The sequence below is a fragment of the Ahaetulla prasina genome, chromosome 7 (assembly GCF_028640845.1).
Source record: "Ahaetulla prasina isolate Xishuangbanna chromosome 7, ASM2864084v1, whole genome shotgun sequence".
NCBI classification, from domain to species: Eukaryota; Metazoa; Chordata; class Lepidosauria; order Squamata; family Colubridae; genus Ahaetulla; species Ahaetulla prasina.
Genome location: NC_080545.1, coordinates 99,725,410 through 99,745,346, shown reverse-complemented (window position 1 = coordinate 99,745,346; position 19,937 = coordinate 99,725,410). Strand labels below are relative to the sequence as shown.

The 19,937-nt window shown below is 47.2% G+C and overlaps 1 protein-coding gene across 2 annotated transcripts; it reads right to left on the bottom strand.

Annotated features, from left to right (window-relative positions):
* Positions 1-2,493: 2,493 nt before the first annotated feature.
* On the bottom strand, positions 2,494-19,726 carry ASB13 (ankyrin repeat and SOCS box containing 13). 2 transcript variants are annotated; one of them, XM_058191924.1, is made up of 6 exons: positions 19,627-19,726; positions 17,616-17,803; positions 14,929-15,079; positions 13,040-13,174; positions 10,333-10,524; positions 2,498-5,249 (listed from the first exon to the last, which is right to left on the bottom strand). In XM_058191924.1, exons 1-6 carry the CDS (start codon positions 19,667-19,669, stop codon positions 5,119-5,121), a joined length of 840 nt encoding a protein of 279 aa, XP_058047907.1. In that variant the 5' UTR covers positions 19,670-19,726; the 3' UTR covers positions 2,498-5,118. The 2 variants fall into 2 exon arrangements, with proteins under 2 accessions (XP_058047908.1, XP_058047907.1); XM_058191925.1 differs by lacking the exon at positions 13,040-13,174 and having other exon boundaries at positions 2,494-5,249.
* Between the last annotated feature and the right edge of the window lie 211 nt (positions 19,727-19,937).

Genomic DNA, 19,937 nt, shown 5'->3' with positions numbered 1-19,937 from the left:
TTCCTTCCTTCCCTTCCCTTTCCTTTCCTTGCCTTCTTTTTCCTTTCCCGTCCTTTCCTTCCTTTTCCCACACACCATCCAAACAACCTACCTATCTATCTTCTGTAAGTCATGTATTTTATCTATCTCAGAATCGTAGAATCAAAGGGCTGGAAGGGACCTTGGAGGTCTTCTAGTCTAACCCTTGCTCAAGCTGGAGACCTTATACCATTTCAGGCAAATAGTTGTCCAATCTCTTCTTAAAAATTACACATGTTTAGGGAAGTCGGGGTGGGGGGTGGGGGATAAGGGGGAGGGGAATTGGGGGGTTGAGGGTAGAGGATGGAGTGATGGTTAATGTACAGGGATTATTGAAGATGTATAAATATAATTAATGTAGGGTCGGGTCTGCCCAGTTACCATTTTAGAACGGTGGGGAGGGAGGAAAGAGGAGAGAGTAGGAGGTAGGAAAGAGGAGAAGAGGGGGAGAAGAGGGAGAAGAGGAAGGAAGAGGGGTAGAAGAGGGAGAAGGAAGATGTTGGGTGGAGGGAGGAGAGGATGTAGATAAGAGAAGGGGAGGAAGGTCTGGAAAGTAGAAGAAGGTAGAAGAGGGAAGAGATTTAAAAGGAGGGGGAGGTGACTGGGCAAGCCCGACTAATTGTATATAACTGTACATTGGATGAGCTGTTTGATATGATTGTAAAAATAAAACTTTTTTATGGAAAAAAAAAATTACACATGTTGGAGCATCCACAACTTTGGGGAACAAGCTGCTCCTTCCTTTCTTCCTCCCTCCCACCCTCCCTCCCTCTTTCTCCTTTCCTTCCTTCCTTCCTTCCTTTCTTCCATTCATCATCCATCCATCCCTCCTTCCTCTCTCCTTCCTTCCTCCTCCACTTCCTCCCTCCCTCCAAGTAACCTACCAACCTACCTACTTACAGTACCTACCTTCTGTCTGTCATGTATTTTATCTATCTCAGAATCGTAGAATCAAATGCTTGGAAGGGACCTTGGAGGTCTTCTAGTCCAACCCCTTACTCGAGCAGGAGACCTTATACCATTCCTGACAAGTGATTGTCCAGTCTCTTCCTAAAAACCTCCAGTGCTGGAGCAACCACAACCTCTGGTCTGAACATCTGGCTGCACCCTAATAATGTGGCTCAGACCGGTAAGACAGTCTGTTATTAACAGCAGCTGCTTGCAATTACTGCAGGTTCAAGTCCCACCAGGCCCAAGGTTGACTCAGCCTTCCATCCTTTATAAGGTAGGTAAAATGAGGACCCAGATTGTTGGGGGCAATAAGTTGATTTTGTATATAATATACAAATGAATGAAGACTATTGCTTGACATAGTGCAAGCCGCCCTGAGTCTTCGGAGAAGGGCAGGATATAAATGCAAAAAAATAAATAAATCCATTTCTTAGTGCTTAATAAAAATCGTGTTCTCTGGGTGTTTAATTTTGCTTAACAATGATTCCGATTCCTGACTTGACCTAAAACACATCCATCATGAGACAGACTGTTGTGGTCCGCCAGCAACCTGCGGAGCGGGCAACGGAATCGGACAGCGATGAGGCTGAGGAAGAGCCGGTCCTGGAGGCTGGGGAAGGCCCGGATGAGGGCTCTGTGTTGGAGGCAGAGGTGGGACCAGGGCCATCGGGAAGTGAGGTGTGGACTCCGGAGCCTCCAGAGCCTGATAGTAGTGAGGCAGAGGAAGAGGAGGAGCCTGTTCCTAATGCACGCATGAGAAGAGCTGCCAGAAGGCAAGAACAGCTCAAGCAAAGAGGACGACTCGGGAGTAAGGCCAGGAGATGATTGGCCCCTCCCATAAGGCTTAAAAGACCAGCAACGGCATTTGGGCTTTGCCGGAAAACAACATTGGTAGCTTCGTCTTGTGGCATTTATTTCGTATCAGTGCCTTTTGAATTTTTGCCAAGAAAGGCCTTTGGCAGTTTGCCTGATTGGACCAAGGTTTGCGATAGGTTTGTGTTGGGAGGAATTTGCTTTAATTTGAGTTGAACGACGCTGGGAATGAAGTAATTCTCAGCTGTTCGAATAAAGTTTGTTTGCTTTTTCACGGACCGAGTCTCCTGCTACCTACTTGGGCCTGGGTCACAACAGCAAAGAAGGTTGGGTTTTCAAAACTTAGAGGAGGAGAAGGGACACTTCGAATACGTTGGCGAGGAAAACTCTTTATGCGCGGACAAAGTCTGCAGTCCTAGCGTAAACATGTATCATGCCACAGAATGTTATCTGCAAGCATCTGAGCTCAAATCCGTAAAACTGCAGAGTTCGCTGAACAAACGCCGAGTTACTTAACGGCGTTACAACGGAAAAGTGACTTAATGACCATTTTTCACATGAGCATCGCAACCTCTCTGCGGTAATCAGAATTCAGCTGCTTGGCAGCGGGCTCATATTTACGATGGTGGCGGCGTGTCCCGGCGGTCGTGTGATCCTCTTTTGCGACCAACAAGGTCAAAGAGCAAGATGGAGCTTTACAACCGTGTTTGGGCTTTAACCAGTGCAGGGATTTGCTTAATAACTGCGGCAAGGAAGGTCGTAAAACTCAGTTAACAACCGTATCACTCAGCAGCAGAAATTTTGGGCTCCGTTGTGGTCGTAAGTTGAGAGAACTACCTGTATAGTTTACCCCATCTGTCCATGCTAATATTCATCATGTTTTAAGTAAAATATAGATTTAAGAAGAAACACATGGAATAGAACAGCCTCATTCACAGCTAAAACTATATTTATTAAGTTTATTATGGCTTCATACACATAACACCCATAAATACACACCAGAAGACTCTGGACCAATGACTCTCAATCTTGGCAGCTTGTAAGCATGTGGACTTCAACTCTCAGAATTCCATAGGCAGCCTGCTTTAAGATGGGTGGACTTCAATTCCCAGAATTCCATAGGCAGCCTGCTTTAAGATGGGTGGACTTCAAATCCCAGAATTCCCCAGCCAGCATGCTTTAAGATGGGTGGACTTCAATTCCCAGAATTCCCCAGCCAGCATGCTTTAAGATAGGTGGATTTCAATTCCCAGAATTCCCCAGCCAGCATGCTTTAAGATAGGTGGACTTCAATTCCCAGAATTCCCCAGCCAGCATGCTTTAAGATGGGTGGACTTCAATTCCCAGAATTCCCCAGCCAGCAAGCTTTAAGATAGGTGGATTTCAATTCCCAGAATTCCCCAGCCAGCATGCTTTAAGATAGGTGGACTTCAATTCCCAGAATTCCCCAGCCAGCATGCTTTAAGATAGGTGGACTTCAATTCCCAGAATTCCCCAGCCAGCAAGCTTTAAGATAGGTGGATTTCAATTCCCAGAATTCCCCAGCCAGCCTGCTTTAAGATGGGTGGACTTCAATTCCCAGAATTCCCCAGCCAGCATGCTTTAAGATGGGTGGACTTCAATTCCCAGAATTCCCCAGCCAGCATGCTTTAAGATAGGTGGATTTCAATTCCCAGAATTCCCCAGCCAGCATGCTTTAAGATAGGTGGATTTCAATTCCCAGAATTCCATAGGCAGCTTGTTTTAAGATAGGTGGATTTCAATTCCCAGAATTCCCCAGCCAGCAAGCTTTAAGATAGGTGGATTTCAATTCCCAGAATTCCCCAGCCAGCCTGCTTTAAGATGGGTGGACTTCAATTCCCAGAATTCCCCAGCCAGCATGCTTTAAGATGGGTGGACTTCAATTCCCAGAATTCCCCAGCCAGCAGGCTTTAAGATAGGTGGATTTCAATTCCCAGAATTCCCCAGCCAGCATGCTTTAAGATAGGTGGATTTCAATTCCCAGAATTCCCCAGCCAGCATGCTTTAAGATGGGTGGACTTCAATTCCCAGAATTCCATAGGCAGCTTGTTTTAAGATGGACGGACTTCAGCTCCCAGAATTCCATAGGCAGCCTGCTTTAAGATGGGTGGACTTCAAATCCCAGAATTCCCCAGCCAGCATGCTTTAAGATAGGTGGATTTCAATTCCCAGAATTCCATAGGCAGCCTGCTTTAAGATGGACGGATTTCAACTCCCAGAATTCCATAGGCAGCCTGCTTTAAGATGGGTGGACTTCAATTCCCAGAATTCCATAGGCAGCCTGCTTTAAGATGGACGGATTTCAACTCCCAGAATTCCATAGGCAGCCTGCTTTAAGATGGGTGGACTTCAAATCCCAGAATTCCCCAGCCAGCATGCTTTAAGATGGGTGGACTTCAAATCTCAGAATTCCCCAGCCAGCCTGCTTTAAGAAGGGTGGATTTCAATTCCCAGAATTCCATAGGCAGCCTGCTTTAAGATGGGTGGACTTCAATTCCCAGAATTCCATAGGCAGCCTGCTTTAAGATGGGACGGATTTCAACTCCCAGAATTCCTCAGCCAGCAGGTTTTAAAATGTGTGAATTACAATTTCCAGATGTTAAAACTGGTAGTCCGCGACTTACAGTTACTTGTTTAGTGCCCATTTTGAGTTACAATGGCACTGAAAAAGTGACTTATGTGCATTTTTCACACTTACGACCGTTGTAGCATTCTTCACAGTCGTGTGATCAAAATTTGGACGCTGATTCGTCTTTATGACCGTTGCAGTGTCCCGGGGTCATGTGATCCCCTTGTGTGACCTTCTGACAAGCAAAGTCAAATGGGGAAAGCCAGATTCATTTAACAACGGTGCTACTCATATAACAACCGCAGTGATTCACGTAACAACTCTGGGAAGAAAGATCGTAAAATGGGACAAAATTCACTTAACAAGAGAAATCTGGGGCTCCATTCTGGCCGTAAGTCGAGGACTACCTGTAGACCAAGCCACGAAACGGGACTAACCGAGGTTCCATCGGGTTTGGTGTCAAGCTGTGGTTCCACTTCTCCAACAGGGAGGGGAACAACCACACCAATACCAGGCGACACTTAAGCATTTCGCCAACGCTTTCTTAACGGCAGCCAAGCCGGAAAGGAGACCACCAGGTAACTCTCTCCCAGCCGCAGTCTTAAAAATTCTATTTACATCCCTTCGAGGAGAGAAGTCACACGTATTTCGAACGAGGGTCGCTTGAGAAAAGCTGAACATTGCAGAGTGATGATTTGGGGGGGGGGACACACCTGAAAAGTCTTAGGACTGGGGCCGCGGGCCGCTCACTGACGGTAAGAGAGGAATTCGACGAATTTCGTCGGGATGTGGAGATGGGGGATCTTCTCCAGAGCTTTTTGGCCGAGAGCATGACGAAGGCTGAGACGACAAAGCTGAGATAGCCGCAGTGGATTTCCTGGTGGGTTGGGAGAACGAAAAAAGACATTACAGATTTACAGAGTTGGAAGGGACCTTGTAGGTCATCTAGTCTAACCCCCCCGCCGCCCAAGCAGGAAACCCTACACCATTTCTGACAGAGGGCAGTCCAGTCTCTTCTTGAAAGCCTCCAATGATGAAGCTCCCACAACTTCTGAAGGCAACATCTGTTCCATCGGTTGATTGTTCTCACTGTCAGAAAATTTCTCCTTATTTTCAGGTTGAATCTCTCCTTGGTCAGTTTCCATCCATTATTCCTTGTCTGGCTTTCAGGTGCTTTGGGAAATAGCTTGACCCCCATCCTCTCTGTGGCAGCCCCTCAAATATTGGAAAATGCTATCCTATCTCCCCTGGTCCTTCTCTTCCCTAGACTAGTCAGGCCCAGTTCCTGCAACTGTTCTTCATATGTTAAATCAGGGGTCTCCAACCTTGATCCCTTTAAGACTTGTGGACTTCAACTCCCAGTGTTCCTCAGCCAGCTTTGCTGGCTGAGGGACTCTGGGAGTTGAAGTCCAAAAGTCATAAAGGGACCAAGGTTGGAAACCCCTGTGTTAAATGACATTAAATGACACTAAATTGGAATTACATATTAGCTAAATCACAGGTGTCCAAACTTGGCCCCTTTAAGACTTGTGGACACGCTGTAACAGCAGCAAGGATTATATATTCGCACAACATTGGAAAAATGAAGAAACACTGCGAGACAAAGAGATAATTAAGAAGATACTAGACTAGTGCAGAAATGGATAAACGGACGTTGAAAATTAAGCAGAAAGAAGACCCAGAATACAATCAAACGTGGAATCTGTTTTACCAGAGGTTGGCAAAAAGGAGCAGAGAGTAAGAATGTACATTTCTTTAGTTAAGCAAATGAAACCCAGAAAACACAATGTTTATTAAGCACTAAGAAATGTAATTAATAAAAAGTCCGTAAAACTTTATTTAGAAAATGTGGACTTCAACTCCCAAAATACCCCATAATAATGAGGAGGATCATGGACTTGTAAAAAAATCAAAGCATTTTGGATAAAAATTTGGTGGATTATGCAGACTATCTTGAAAAAGAAGATAAAGTTTACACCACAGTTATTTTTATTGGGTATAATTACGGACTGTACAGTAATAGAGACTAAACTGATTTTAAATTTAATATCAGCAGCGAGATTATTGGTTGCACAATATTGGAAGAAAGAAGACTTGCCTACAATTGAAGAATGGACACTTAAAATATCGAACTTAGCAGAAATGGCAAAAATTTCAGCATATTTGAAAGACTATTCACAAGAAAGATATATATTGGAATGGAGAAGTTGGATTGATTATATTCAAAACAAATATCAGACTAAAAAGTATCAAATAGCTTATGAGTGATTGTAGGAATTGTACTGTATTAGTGTATTTGTTTAAATGGGAAAGGGGAGTTAAGGTTGCAAAAGGAAAAGGAGAAGTAATGGGTGATGGTTTATTGTTGTATTTTAGCTTATGATTGTTAGATGTAATACCCTGTATATTGCTCTGGGAATTGGGGGTGTGGGGAAGGGTCGAGGGAAGGATTCTGGGCTGCATGAACAGAGGGATAGAATCAACATCACGTGAAGTGTTAGTACCACTTTATAATGCCTTGGTAAGGCCACACTTGGAATATTGCATCCAGTTTTGGTCGCCACGATGTAAAAAAGATGTTGAGACTCTAGAAAGAGTGCAGAGAAGAGCAACAAAGATGATTAGGGGACTGGAGGCTAAAACATATGAAGAACGGTTGCAGGAATTCGGTTATGTCTAGTTAATAAAAAGAAGGACTAGGGGAGACATGATAGCAGTGTTCCAATATCTCAGGGGCTGCCACAAAGAAGAGGGAGTCAAGCTATTCTCCAAAGCACCTGAGGATAGAAGAAGAAGCAATGGGTGGAAACTAATCAAGGAGAGAAGCAACCTGGAACTAAGAAGAAATTTCCTGACAGTTAAAACAATCAATCAGTGGAACAACTTGCCTGCAGAAGTTGTAAATGCTCCAACATTGGAAATTTTTAAGAAAATGTTGGACAGCCATTTGTCTGAAATGGTTAGGGTTTCCTGCCTGGGCAGGGGGTTGGACTAGAAGACCTCCAAGGTCCCTTCCAACTCTGTTATTATGTTATGTTATGTTATGAATAGAATAGAATAGAATTTTTTATTGGCCAAGTGTGATTGGACACACAAGGAATTTGTCTTGGTGCAGATGCTCTCAGTGTACATAAAAGAAAAGATACCTTCATCAAGGTACAACATTTACAACACAATTGATGGTCAATATAGCAATATAAATCATAAGGATTGCCAGCAACAAAGTGACAGTCATACAGTCGTAAGTGGAAAGAGATTGGTGATGGGAACTATGAGAAGATTAATAGTAGTGCAGATTCAGTAAATAGTCTGACAGTGTTGAGGGAATTATTTGTTTAGCAGAGTGATGGCCTTCGGGAAAAAACTGTTCTTGTGTCTAGTTGTTCTGGTGTGCAGGGCTCTATAGCGTCGTTTTGAGAGTAGGAGTTGAAACAGTTTATGTCCAGGATGTGAGGGATCTGCAAATATTTTCAAGGCCCTCTTCTTGATTCGTGCAGTATACGAATGAAGGGGGGAGGGGAGAGGGCAGAAGGAGGTGTGGGGGGAATAATTGTTAAAAAAAAATTTTTTTGTAAAACTTTTTCAATAAAAAAAAAAATGAGGAGGATTGCAGAACGGTTGCAGGATTTGGGTTTGGCTAATCTAAAGAAAAGAAGAATTAGGAGTGACATGATAGCAGGATTCCAGTATTTGAGGGGCTGCCCCAAAGAAGAAGGGGTCGACTTATTTTACAAAGCACCAGAAAGCAGGACAAGAAGCAACGGGTGGACACGGATCAAGGACAGAAGCAACCTGGAATTGAGGAGAAACTTCCTGACAGTGAGGACAATTAACCAGTGGAACAGCTTGCCACTGGAAGTTGTGGGTGCCTCATCACTGGAGGTTTTTTACGAAAGGGCAGTCACATGACTCAAATGGTACAGGGCCGTGATGGCAAACCTATGGCAACGCTTGCCGGAAGTGGCACGCAGCGCTATCTCTCCGGGCACTTGAGCTGTCACCCGTTGTTCTTTTGGGAGCACCAAAAACCAGAACAGCAGCCACCCTGTGCGCATACACAAGCCAGGAAAATTTTCAGGTTTCCGGTGAGTGCATGCGCCAGCTGGTCTGTTGTGCCTCGCCGGCCCTCCTCTCCTCAGCCGGGCCCCTCCCATCTCCTGCTATCTGAGCCAGAGACTGATAGTGAAGAAGAATGGCCTGGCATGCCTCCAGCCCCCAGCCCTGGCACCATGCCCGGACAGAATGAGCAAACAAACCTCCCTCCTACAGCGTGTGAGCAAGAAGCCAGCCACGAGCTAGAATTGCCGGCAGCAGAGCAGGAGGACGGAAAGTCACAGTGGACGGATCCCCGCTTCCGGAGAATGGAGAGGCGACGTCAGCAAAAGGAAGGGAGGGGCAGGCCTGGATAAGTGCTGAGTCATGGAGCCACACCCCATGGCCTATATAAAGGATCTGCTTTTTGGCATTCTTTGAGTCAAGCAAAGTCTCATCTGGATTGCTGAAGTCACACCTTGGATTCCTGCCTGCCCTGAGAAATCTGACAGGAATTTGGCAAAGCTGCAGAGGCTTCGTGGCCACGCTTGATACAGACTTCCCAGACCCGGCCGTCAGAGGAAGAGTGGGACACGACATGGTCTTTGCGTACACATGCACACCAGAAACCGGAAGATCAGGTGGCTGATGCGCATGAGCATGCCGGAAACCGGAATATCATCTTCCCGGCGCACGTATGTGCACCGTGCGCCTGCTCTTCTGCTCTTTCCGTTTCGGCACTCAGTGGTATAGGGTCTCCTGCTTGAGTAGGGGGCTGGAGTAGAAGACCTCAAAAGGTCCCTTCTAGCTCTGTTCTGATTCCTTTTTAAAAAAATTATTATTATTAAATTTTATTAAAATTAATTAAAATTAATTTTATTAATTTTATTCAATTTTCTATTAATTTGAAGGGCCTCTGTGGCTCAGACTGGTAAGACAGTCTGTTATTAACAGCAGCTGCCTGCAATTACTGCAGGTTCAAATCCCACCAGGCCCAAGGTTGACTCAGCCTTCCATCCTTTATAAGGTAGGTAAAATGAGGACCCAGATTGTTGGGGGCAATAAAAAGTTGACTTTGTATATAATATACAAATGAATGAAGACTATTGCTTGACTATTGCAAGCCGCCCTGAGTCTTCGGAGAAGGGCGGGATATAAATGCAAAAAAAAAAAAAATTCCATTTCTTAGTGCTTAATAAAAATCGTGTTGTCTGGGTGTTTAATTTTGCTTAACAATGATTCCGATTCCTGACTTGACCTAAAACACATCCATCAAGAGACAGACTGTTGTGGTCCGCCAGCAGCCTGCGGAGAGCAATGAGAGTGAGGAAGAGCGTGGGCCAGTCCTGGAGGCTGGGGAAGGCCCGGATGAGGGCTCTGCGTCAGAGGCAGAGATGGGATCGGGGCCATCGGGGAGTGATGTGTGGACTCCGGAGCCTCCAGAGGCTGACAGTAGTGAGTCAAAGGAACAGGAAGAGCCTGTTCCTAGTGCAAGCATGAGAAGAGCTGCCAGCAGGCAAGAGCAGCTGAAGCAAAAAGGACGACTCGGGAGTAAGGCCTGGAGATGTTTGGCCCCTCCCATAAGGTTTAAAAGAGCAGCAACGGCATTTGGGCTCTTTGTTGGAAAACAACGTTGATAGCCTTGCTCCTTGTCTTGCTGCATTTATTTCTTGTCAGCATCTTCTGCTTTTGAACTTTTGCCAAGAAAATCCTTTGGCAGTTTGCCTAATTAGACCAAGGTTGGTGATAAGACGGAAGAATTGTGTTAGGAAGAATTTGCTTTGATTTAGTTTGGACGACGCTGAGAATGAGTTTAATTCTCAGCTGTTCTAATAAAGTCTGTTCGTTTTCGAACTGATTGTGTTTACTACTACCTACTTGGGCCTGGGTCACAACACAGACGAAAGAAAGGCAGAAATTTTACTCACGTTCATAATAGGCAAAGCATTTTGCCGTTGAGCTGTTCCTTTGGCTGTAATCGGAGGGTTTTTTGCCTCGGTTGTCCCGGGCGTAAACGTTTCCTCCGAATTCGATCAACATCTCCGCCAGGTCGGCGTTTCGCACTTTGGCAGCGTGATGGAGGGCCGTCTCGTGAAGTTTGGCTGCGTTCACGTTGGCTCCTAGAGGTTGGGATGGGAAGAGAAGGCCAAAAATTCATTCCGGACGCTCCTCGACTTACAACGGCTAGCTTAGTGACCATTTGATGTTGCAACAGCACGGGGGGGGGGGGAGAAAGTGACGTAGGACCGTTTTTCATACTTACGACCATTGCGGCATCCTTGACAACTGACTCCTACTTACGACGGTTGTGGTCACGTGATTCCCCTTTTGCGACCTTAGTCAACGGGGAAACTAGATTCACTCCACCGTTGTGCTGCTAACTTTATCAACGGCGGTGATTCACTTAACAACGGTGGCAAGGAAGGTCGTAAAACGGGGTAAAACTCACTTAGCAAATGTCTCACTTAACAACAGAAATTTTGGGGTCGGCCGTGTTTATTAAGTCGAGGGCTTCTTGTGTTTTGAAGCTTTACGGGCCGTCCTCATCTTACAACCATTCGTTCAGGGATTGTTACCGGTAAAACGCCCTGAAAAAAGAGGTACGGCTGGTCCTCGCACTTACGACCATCGTAGCAACGGTCCCATGATGGCGATTCAGAGGCTTGGTAGCTCTCATGCACTTATGACGATCGCGTCATCCAACAGTCACGTGACCTCCCATTTACGACCATCCCAAGCAGCTTCGGACAAGCAGAATCGCACAATGGGAAGGCGCCTCGGAGGTCATCTAGCCCAATCCCGCTGCTCAAGCAGGAAACACCGTACCATTTCAGGTAAGCGGCTGTCCAATCTCTTCTTAGAAACCTCCATTGTTGGAGCACCCACAACATCTGGAGGGAAGCCGTTCCACCGATTAATTCCGCAGTTCCCAATTATGCCGTCCCATGGATTGATCCACTAATTCAGGGGTCTGCAAATGTGGCTCCTTTAAGACTTGTGGACTTCAACTCCCAGAGTTCCTCAGCCAGCTTTGCTCTTTTAAGACTGGTGGACTTCAACTCCCAGGGTTCCTCAGCCAGCTTTGCTCTTTTAAGACTTGTGGACTTCAACTCCCAGAGTTCCTCAGCCAGCTTTGCTCTTTTAAGACTGGTGGACTTCAACTCCCAGAGTTCCTCAGCCAGCTTTGCTCTTTTAAGACTGGTGGACTTCAACTCCCAGAGTTCCTCAGCCAGCTTTGCTCTTTTAAGACTGGTGGACTTCAACTCCCAGAGTTCCTCAGCCAGCTTTGCTCTTTTAAGACTTGTGGACTTCAACTCCCAGAGTTCCTCAGCCAGCTTTGCTCTTTGAAGACTTGTGGACTTCAACTCCCAGAGTTCCTCAGCCAGCTTTGCTCTTTTAAGACTGGTGGACTTCAGCTCCCAGAGTTCCTCAGCCAGCTTTGCTCTTTTAAGACTGGTGGACTTCAGCTCCCAGAGTTCCTCAGCCAGCTTTGCTCTTTTAAGACTGGTGGACTTCAACTCCCAGAGTTCCTCAGCCAGCTTTGCTCTTTTAAGACTTGTGGACTTCAACTCCCAGAGTTCCTCAGCCAGCTTTGCTCTTTTAAGACTGGTGGACTTCAGCTCCCAGAGTTCCTCAGCCAGCTTTGCTCTTTTAAGACTGGTGGACTTCAACTCCCAGAGTTCCTCAGCCAGCTTTGCTCTTTTAAGACTTGTGGACTTCAACTCCCAGAGTTCCTCAGCCAGCTTTGCTCTTTTAAGACTTGTGGACTTCAACTCCCAGAGTTCCTCAGCCAGCTTTGCTCTTTTAAGACTTGTGGACTTCAACTCCCAGAGTTCCTCAGCCAGCTTTGCTCTTTTAAGACTGGTGGACTTCAACTCCCAGAGTTCCTCAGCCAGCTTTGCTCTTTTAAGACTGGTGGACTTCAACTCCCAGAGTTCCTCAGCCAGCTTTGCTCTTTTAAGACTGGTGGACTTCAACTCCCAGAGTTCCTCAGCCAGCTTTGCTCTTTTAAGACTGGTGGACTTCAGCTCCCAGAGTTCCTCAGCCAGCTTTGCTCTTTTAAGACTTGTGGACTTCAACTCCCAGAGTTCCTCAGCCAGCTTTGCTCTTTGAAGACTTGTGGACTTCAACTCCCAGAGTTCCTCAGCCAGCTTTGCTCTTTTAAGACTGGTGGACTTTAACTCCCAGAGTTCCTCAGCCAGCTTTGCTCTTTTAAGACTGGTGGACTTCAACTCCCAGAGTTCCTCAGCCAGCTTTGTTGGCTGAGGAACTCTGGGAGTTGAAGTCCACAAGTCTTAAAGGAGCCATGTTTGCAGACCCCTGCATTAATTAATTAAAAGCACTAACAAATTAAAAGCAGACTCTACGTGGAAACCAGCAATGAAGACCCAAGTCATGGCCATGTAATGCCTCACTTAACGACCTTGGCTAAAATAGGCTGTAAAATCGGGTACAATCACCCGAGGCCTCACTTAACAACCGCAGCGTTTAAGGACAAATTTTACCGTCCGCGTCGCGGTTGTTAAGTCGAGGACTGCTTGAATTTAAGGCAAGGCTTGCTGGTACCTGAACCAGGTGGGGTCGCCTGGTTTCGACCCAGCGTTTCCCACCCACCGTGTCCCCGCAGCTGCTCACCTGCGTTGAGCAATAGCTTCGCGCAATCCAGGTGTTCTCGCGCACACGCCACATGCAACGGCGTTCCAAAATGGCAGTCGTGGGCTTCTAGGTTCGCGCCGACCTCGATCAGGAGACGGACGCACTCGATGCTGCCTTAGAAACAGAGACAGATCAAGTGAGTCATTCTGGAAGGCTTGCGCCCGTCGATCACCCGTCGATCCCAAAGAGCAACGGCCAAAGCTGTTTTCCAGCCAACGTCCAATTCGGCTCAATCAGAACAGAGCTGGAAGGGACCTTGGAGGTCTTCTAGTCCAACCCCCTGCTCAAGCAGGAGACCCTAATGCCATTTTAGACAAGCGACGATCCTCTCTCTTCTTAAACACCTCCAATGATGGAGCACCCACAACTTCTGGTGGCAAGCTGTTCCACTGGTTAATTGTCCTCACTGTGAGGAAGTTTCTCCTCAATTCCGGGTTGCTTCCCTCCTTGATGAGTTTCCATCCGTTGCTTCTTCTCCTGCCTTCGGGTGCTTTGGAGAATAAGTTGAACCCCCTCTTCCCTGTGGCAGCCCCTCAAATGTTGGAAGACTGCCGTCATGTCACCCCCCTAAGCTTCCTCTTTGTTAGGCATGGAGCCCACACACAATGTCATGGAATAACAGAGCTGGAAGGGACCTTGGAGGTCTTCTAGTCCAACCCTCTGCTCAAGCAGGAGACCCTATAACATTCCAGTCAACTGGTTGACCAACCTCTTCTCAAAAATTACTCATGTTGGAGCATTCACAACTTTTGGGGACAAGTTGCTCCTTCCTTCCTACCTTCTCCTTTCTCTTCCACCCTCCCTCTTGTCCTTCCTTTTTCCTTCCTTCCTCTTGCCTATTTTACTCTCCTTCCTTCCTTCCTTCCTACCTTCTCCTTTCTCTTCATTTCTTCCGCTTGTCCTTTACTTTTCCTTCCTTCCCCTTGTCTATTTCTCTCTCCTTCCTTCCTTCTTTCCTTCCTTCCTTCCTTCCTTCCTTCCTTACTTCGTCCCTCCCTCTCTCCCATCCATCCCTTCATCCAACCAACCTACCTACTGTATTCTTTCTGTCATGTAACAGTAACAGGCCCTCTGGTGGCTCAGGCTGGTAAGACAGTCTGTTATTAACAGCAGCTGCTTGCAATTACTGCAGGTTCAAGCCCCACCAGGCCCAAGGTTGACTCAGCCTTCCATCCTTTATAAGGTAGGTAAAATGAAGACCCAGATTGTTGGGGGCAATAAAAGTTGACTTTGTATATAATATACAAATGGATGAAGACTATTGCTTAACATAGTGTAAGCCGCCCTGAGTCTTCGGAGAAGGGCGGGATATAAATGCAAATTAAAAAAAACCCTACCTACTGTATTCTTTCTGTCATGTAACAGTAACAGAGTTGGAAGGGACCTTGGAGGTCATCTAGTCCAACCCCTTCTCACGCAGGAGACCTGTCCTAGAGATTCGAACTGACGAACTGCTCACCTTCCTGATCGACAAGCTCAGCGTCTTAGCCATTGAGCCACCTGGTCATGTATTTTATCTACCGGTATCTCAGACTCCTAGAATCAAAGGGCTGAGAAGGACCTTGGAGGTCTTCTACTCTAACCACCTGCTGAGACCATATGCCACTTTTAACCAATGACTATCCAAACTTTTATTGACCGTAAATAAACGGTCCAGAAATTCGCAATTCCTGCTTTTTATTAGGACAAGCTTGGAGGCGCAGGGAGACAACGCGGAATACAGGCAGGGAACCGTGATCTGAATTCGAATCCAGAATCCTCGACAGCCCTTTCTATGGATTTTGGGGTGAGCAGAAACCCTCCAGGATCCCACGGGTGACCCTGGGCGCCACCCCCACCCCTGCTAACCCCTGCAAAAGCCACCTTACCGTTTAAGCAGGCTTCGTGGAGGGGCGACGCGATGTACAACAGCGGGTTGACCTTGGCCCCGTGCGAGAGGAGGACCTTTACGCACTCGATGCTCCCCGAGGCACAAGCGTCACAGAGCGGGGTGCTCCCATCGATGTTTCTGGCGTCTACCTGCGGCAGAAAGGGACCGAACCCTCAACCAGGGGCCTGTGTTGGTTGGTTTACTTCCCTAGGATTTAGTCATCTTTTTTTTTTTAAAAAAAAATTTGCACCTTGTACAGGTAGTAACAGAGTTGGAAGGGACCTTGGAGGTCATCTAGTCCAGGGGTCTCCAACCTTGGCCACTTTAAGGCTTGTGGACTTCAACTCCCAGAGTCCCTCAGCCAGCTTTGCTTAAAGTTGCCAAGGTTGGAGACCCCTGGACTAGTCCAACCCCCTGCTCATATATTTCAAATTTCTAGGTTCTATCATATCGCAAGATCTAAAATGGACAGCTAACATCAAAAACATCATTAAAAAAGGACAGCAAAGAATGTTCTTTCTGCGCCAACTCAGGAAGCTCAAACTGCCCAAGGAGCTGCTGATCCAATTCTACAGAGGAATTATTGAGTCTGTCATTTGCACCTCTATAACTGTCTGGTTCGGTTCTGCAACCCAACAAGAAAAACACAGACTTCAGAGGATAATTAGAACTGCAGAAAAAATAATTGCTACCAACCTGCCTTCCATTGAGGACCTGTATACTGCACGAATCAAGAAGAGGGCCGTGAAAATATTTGCAGATCCCTCGCATCCTGGACATAAACTGTTTCAACTCCTACCCTCAAAACGACGCTATAGAGCACTGCACACCAGAACAACTAGACACAAGAACAGTTTTTTCCCGAAGGCCATCACTCTGCTAAACAAATAATTCCCTCAACACTGTCAGACTATTTACTGAATCTGCACTACTATTAATCTTCTCATAGTTCCCATCACCAATCTCTTTCCACTTATGACTGTATGACTATAACTTGTTGCTGGCAATCCTTATGATTTATATTGATATATTGACCATCAATTGTGTTGTAAATGTTGTACCTTGATGAACGTATCTTTTCTTTTATGTACACTGAGAGCATATGCACCAAGACAAATTCCTTGTGTGTCCAATCACACTTGGCCAATAAAAAAATTCTATTCTATTCTATCTAAGTGTGGAGCTTTCTTCAAACTGCTGAAAGGACTTTGTTGTAGACTGGAGGTAGACGATGGCTTATCCCTCCCCCTCTGTTGAGGGAGGGATGTTCAATTTTGACCTAGATGGCCCCGTTGGACCTCTCTTTCAAACCGGCGGCTCTCCCTGTCCGGAATGTGGACTTTGCTGTCTACCAAAGAGCAGCCTTTGTCTTTTAAATTCAGATGGGCTGCTGAATCTAGTCTTGATGAATTTGATCTCCTATGTTGCGCCATGCCTTTGTAAAGTGGTTGTTTTGTTTCCCCGATGTTCAGATCTGCCCATGTCTCACTGCATGGTACTGCATAGAGGCCACGTTGTTCAGTTTGTGTTTTATCCACGGGTTGGACAAACCTCTGAGGACACAGAGAAACCTCCAAGTGGCCTCAAGGACTCTCTAAACGGATGCAAATGACCAGCCGCCTGCAAGGAGGATCAATCCTTCCATCCTCCACCATCCAGTCAGAGCTGAAGAAGCTCCTTGGATCAGAAGTGAAACATCTTCAAAAGAAAAAAACAAGATAGTCCAGTTGCCTCTTGAAAAAGAACAACCATGATTTGGATGACTGAGAATCTCCATAGACAATTCTCATGTAGTCTCATCTTCCTTCCTTCCTTCCTTCCTTCCTTCCTTCCTTCCTTCCTTCCTTCCTTCCTTCCTTCCTTCCTTTCTTCCCTCCCTCCCTCCCTCCCTCCCTCCCTCCCTCCCTCAGCCTCCTTCCTTCTTTCCTTCCTTTCTTCCTCCCTCTTTCCTCCTTCAGCCTCCTTCCTCTTTCTCCTTCCTTCCTTCCTTTCTCCGTCCTCCCTTCCTTCCTTCCTTCCTCCCTCCCTCCCCTCCTTCCTCCCTCAGCCTCCTTCCTTCCTTCCTTTCTCCTTCCTTCCTCCCTCCCTCCCTCCCTCCCCTCCTTCCTCCCTCAGCCTCCTTCCTTCCTTTTCTCCTTCCTTCCTTCCTTCCGCCTTCCTTCCTTCCTTCCTCCCTCTTTCCTCCTTCAGCTTCCTTCCTCTTTCTCTTTCCTTCTCCTTCCTTCTTTCCTTCCTTCCTCCCTCCCTCCCCTCCTTCCTCCCTCAGCCTCCTTCCTTCCTTCCTTCCTCTTTCTCCTTCATTCCTTGTTTCTTTCCTCCCTCCCTCCCTCCTTCCATCCATCTATCCTTCCCTCCCTAACTCCTTCCTTCCTTCCTTCCTTCCTTCCTTCCTTCCTTCTTTCTTTCTTTCCTTCATCCCTCCCCTCCTCCCTCCCTCAGCCTCCTTCCTACCTTCTTTCCTCCCTCCCTTTCTCTCTATGTACCTTATCTATCTCACAGACTCCTAGAGGCCTAGAGTAGGAAGGGATCTTGGAGTCCATCTACAGAGGCCAGCTGGCTGTCAGGGACTAATCTGAAATCTGCATCCGAAACCCCAGGAAACTTGGTGTGAAATAAACGCTTGCGGTCATTCTTTCTCCAGCTGTTTTGGTTCCCCAACCTGGCACCCCTCCCCCCCCCACACACCTGGGCTCCTGCGGCCAGCAGGATCTCCACACACCGCGTCTGCCCACGCAAGCTGGCTTCATGTAGGGGAGTGATGGAGTCGTAGGTGACCAGGTTGACGCAGGCGCCGTTCTTGATCAGTTCTTGGAGCTGGCAGACTTCCCCGCCTCGGGCAGCTTCGTGAACCGGGGTCCTCTCCGCCCAAAACGCTACAGGAAGAGGGAGGGGGGGAGAAATGCGTGTTTAAAACTGTCATTACCAATAAAGGTGAAGATTTGTAGCTCAGGGTTGAAATGAGGGCTCCTTGGTGCTCTCTGGGCTGGGTGGTTTTCTTGCAGACGTTCCATGACCCAACTAAGGAACATCATCAGTGCTAGAACGGAGTGGGGTTTCTGGAGAGGAGGAGGAGGAGGAGGAGAAGAACAACTATGTAGATCTTTGGTTATTCGGGTTTTCTCCCACGTAAAATTGGAAGTGTCTTGGCGACGTTTCGACGAAGTCTCATTCGTCATCTTCAGGCTTCAGCTTCGTGCTTCTGGGAGCAATGTGTGATCGCAGCTGTTTCTTCCTTTTTAACTGCTAGTGGGGGTTTGAACTGATTGGGTGGGAACCTCAGAGAACATATATATATATACATATACATATACATATACATATACATATACATATATATATATATATATATATATATATATATATATATATATATATATATATATATATGCAAAACTTGGGTTTGCCGCGGGTAAACCAGGTCGATATATATATATATTTATATATTTGGGCACCCCGGATCGACCTGGTTTACCCGCTGCGGCAAACCCAAGTTTTGCAACTGGAGCCCGGAGGGTCCCGTGCCAAGCCAGCCGGAGTTGGGTGCAGCATTTCTGGCTCAGCTGACCGGGCTTTTTGCTTTCCAAGAACCGCAACCCGAGACCCCTTTCCCAAGGCAGGAGCGGGATCAACAACGACCCAAGGGCTCCCCGCGACACGCGTCACCCCAAGCATTCACACGACACGCTAAACCCTGTTGGAAGAAATATCCATCTGGGTTCAGTTCCAAGTGGGGACAAAGACACTGGAAACATGGAGACTGCTTGGAAAGATGGTTTAATGGTGGTCAGGATCACATGGCTAGAGTTCCTGAACAGAAAAGGGCCCGAGATCCTGTGTGCTCCCTGGCTTTATGCTTTTTCTGAGCTTTGACCTTTCTGGGGCACAGGAAGAGTATCCTGATTGGTTGTCAGACTCCCAGGGGGTGGGGGTCTTAGCTAGCCTTGCTGGCTGTCTCTCAAGCTTGCTTGAGCCTTGCCATGTGGTGAGTTTCAGTTGTATTGTGTTGCAAATCATGGGGGGATTGAGTGAGCTTGGTTGAAGCCTTAATTGCCCATTGACAAAGGTGGGGAGAATGAGTGAGCTTAGCTGAGGCTTTTAATGGCCCATTGACAAAGGTGGGGGGGAGTCAGGAAGTTGCAGGGAGCTCCTTTGTCTTTAAAATATGTTTCTCCATTTCTCATCCAGGAAGGTATAATATTCTGCTTTTTAAAATATTTCCTAGAATATTTCATTCTTCTAGGAGGGGGGTGGGTGCTAAATTCCTACAACCCGGCAGCGTGAACTCTCGTGTGCGGAGAGAGAGCGGTGGGGGGGGGAGAGTGTCTGCTTTAGGGTTTGGAGGGGGTGGGTGGGCTTGGAGTTCAAGCCCAGCTGATGATCTCTAGGCAAGGCGACCCCCCCCCCACCCCTGCGACCCCTAAAAGGGGTTAGTGAATAACCAGGTTGTGGAAACGAAGAGCAGATGGGGGGTTTCCTAGGTTTTTCTCTACCCCCCCCCTTTTTTTTTAAAAAAATTGCAGGTTAATAGAGCGAGTTGCATCGTTGCGCTGGGCGTTTCCGAAGATCGAGAAGCCCCACTGAGGTCTAGCAGCATGAAAAGGCTGAGTTTTGACTCCTCCATCCTTTTTTCTCCAACCTGCCGGGCCCCCTTTCCCCATAAATATCGGCTTGCAAAGGTAACTCCGTCCGGACTCACCGATCTCGCCCAGGAAAGAGCCACCGGCGGTCACCGGCTCCATGACTCCGTCACGCGGGACTACAAGTCCCAGCGGTCTCCGAGCCTCGCCGGGCAAGAGGCCAGACACTGCGGGGAAGAGCCGGCTCGCGAGGGTTGCTGGGAGTTGTAGTTCTCCGGCCTCTCGCTTCCTGCTTCTGCAGATGTTTTTTTCCGTCCTTTTGCAACCCCGCTTCCCTTTCTTGACACCCCGGGTTTTGCAGATCGGCCGCTTGCCTTTATGGCATCACCCATTGGCGGCAGGGTGGTCAATCAATCAATCAATCAATCAA

What these genes read in the sequence shown, in the direction of transcription:
- ASB13 (XM_058191924.1), bottom strand. Translation starts at nt 19,669, where the DNA reads ATGGAGCCGGTGACCGCCGGTGGCTCTTTCCTGGGCGAGATCG. An exon ending in CTCTTTCCTGGGCGAGATCG is followed by an intron (nt 17,804 to 19,626) that starts GTGAGTCCGGAC and finishes CTCTTCCTGTAG; the next exon opens with CGTTTTGGGCGGAGAGGACC. An exon ending in GAAGCTATTGCTCAACGCAG is followed by an intron (nt 10,525 to 13,039) that starts GTGAGCAGCTGC and finishes CCCAACCTCTAG; the next exon opens with GAGCCAACGTGAACGCAGCC.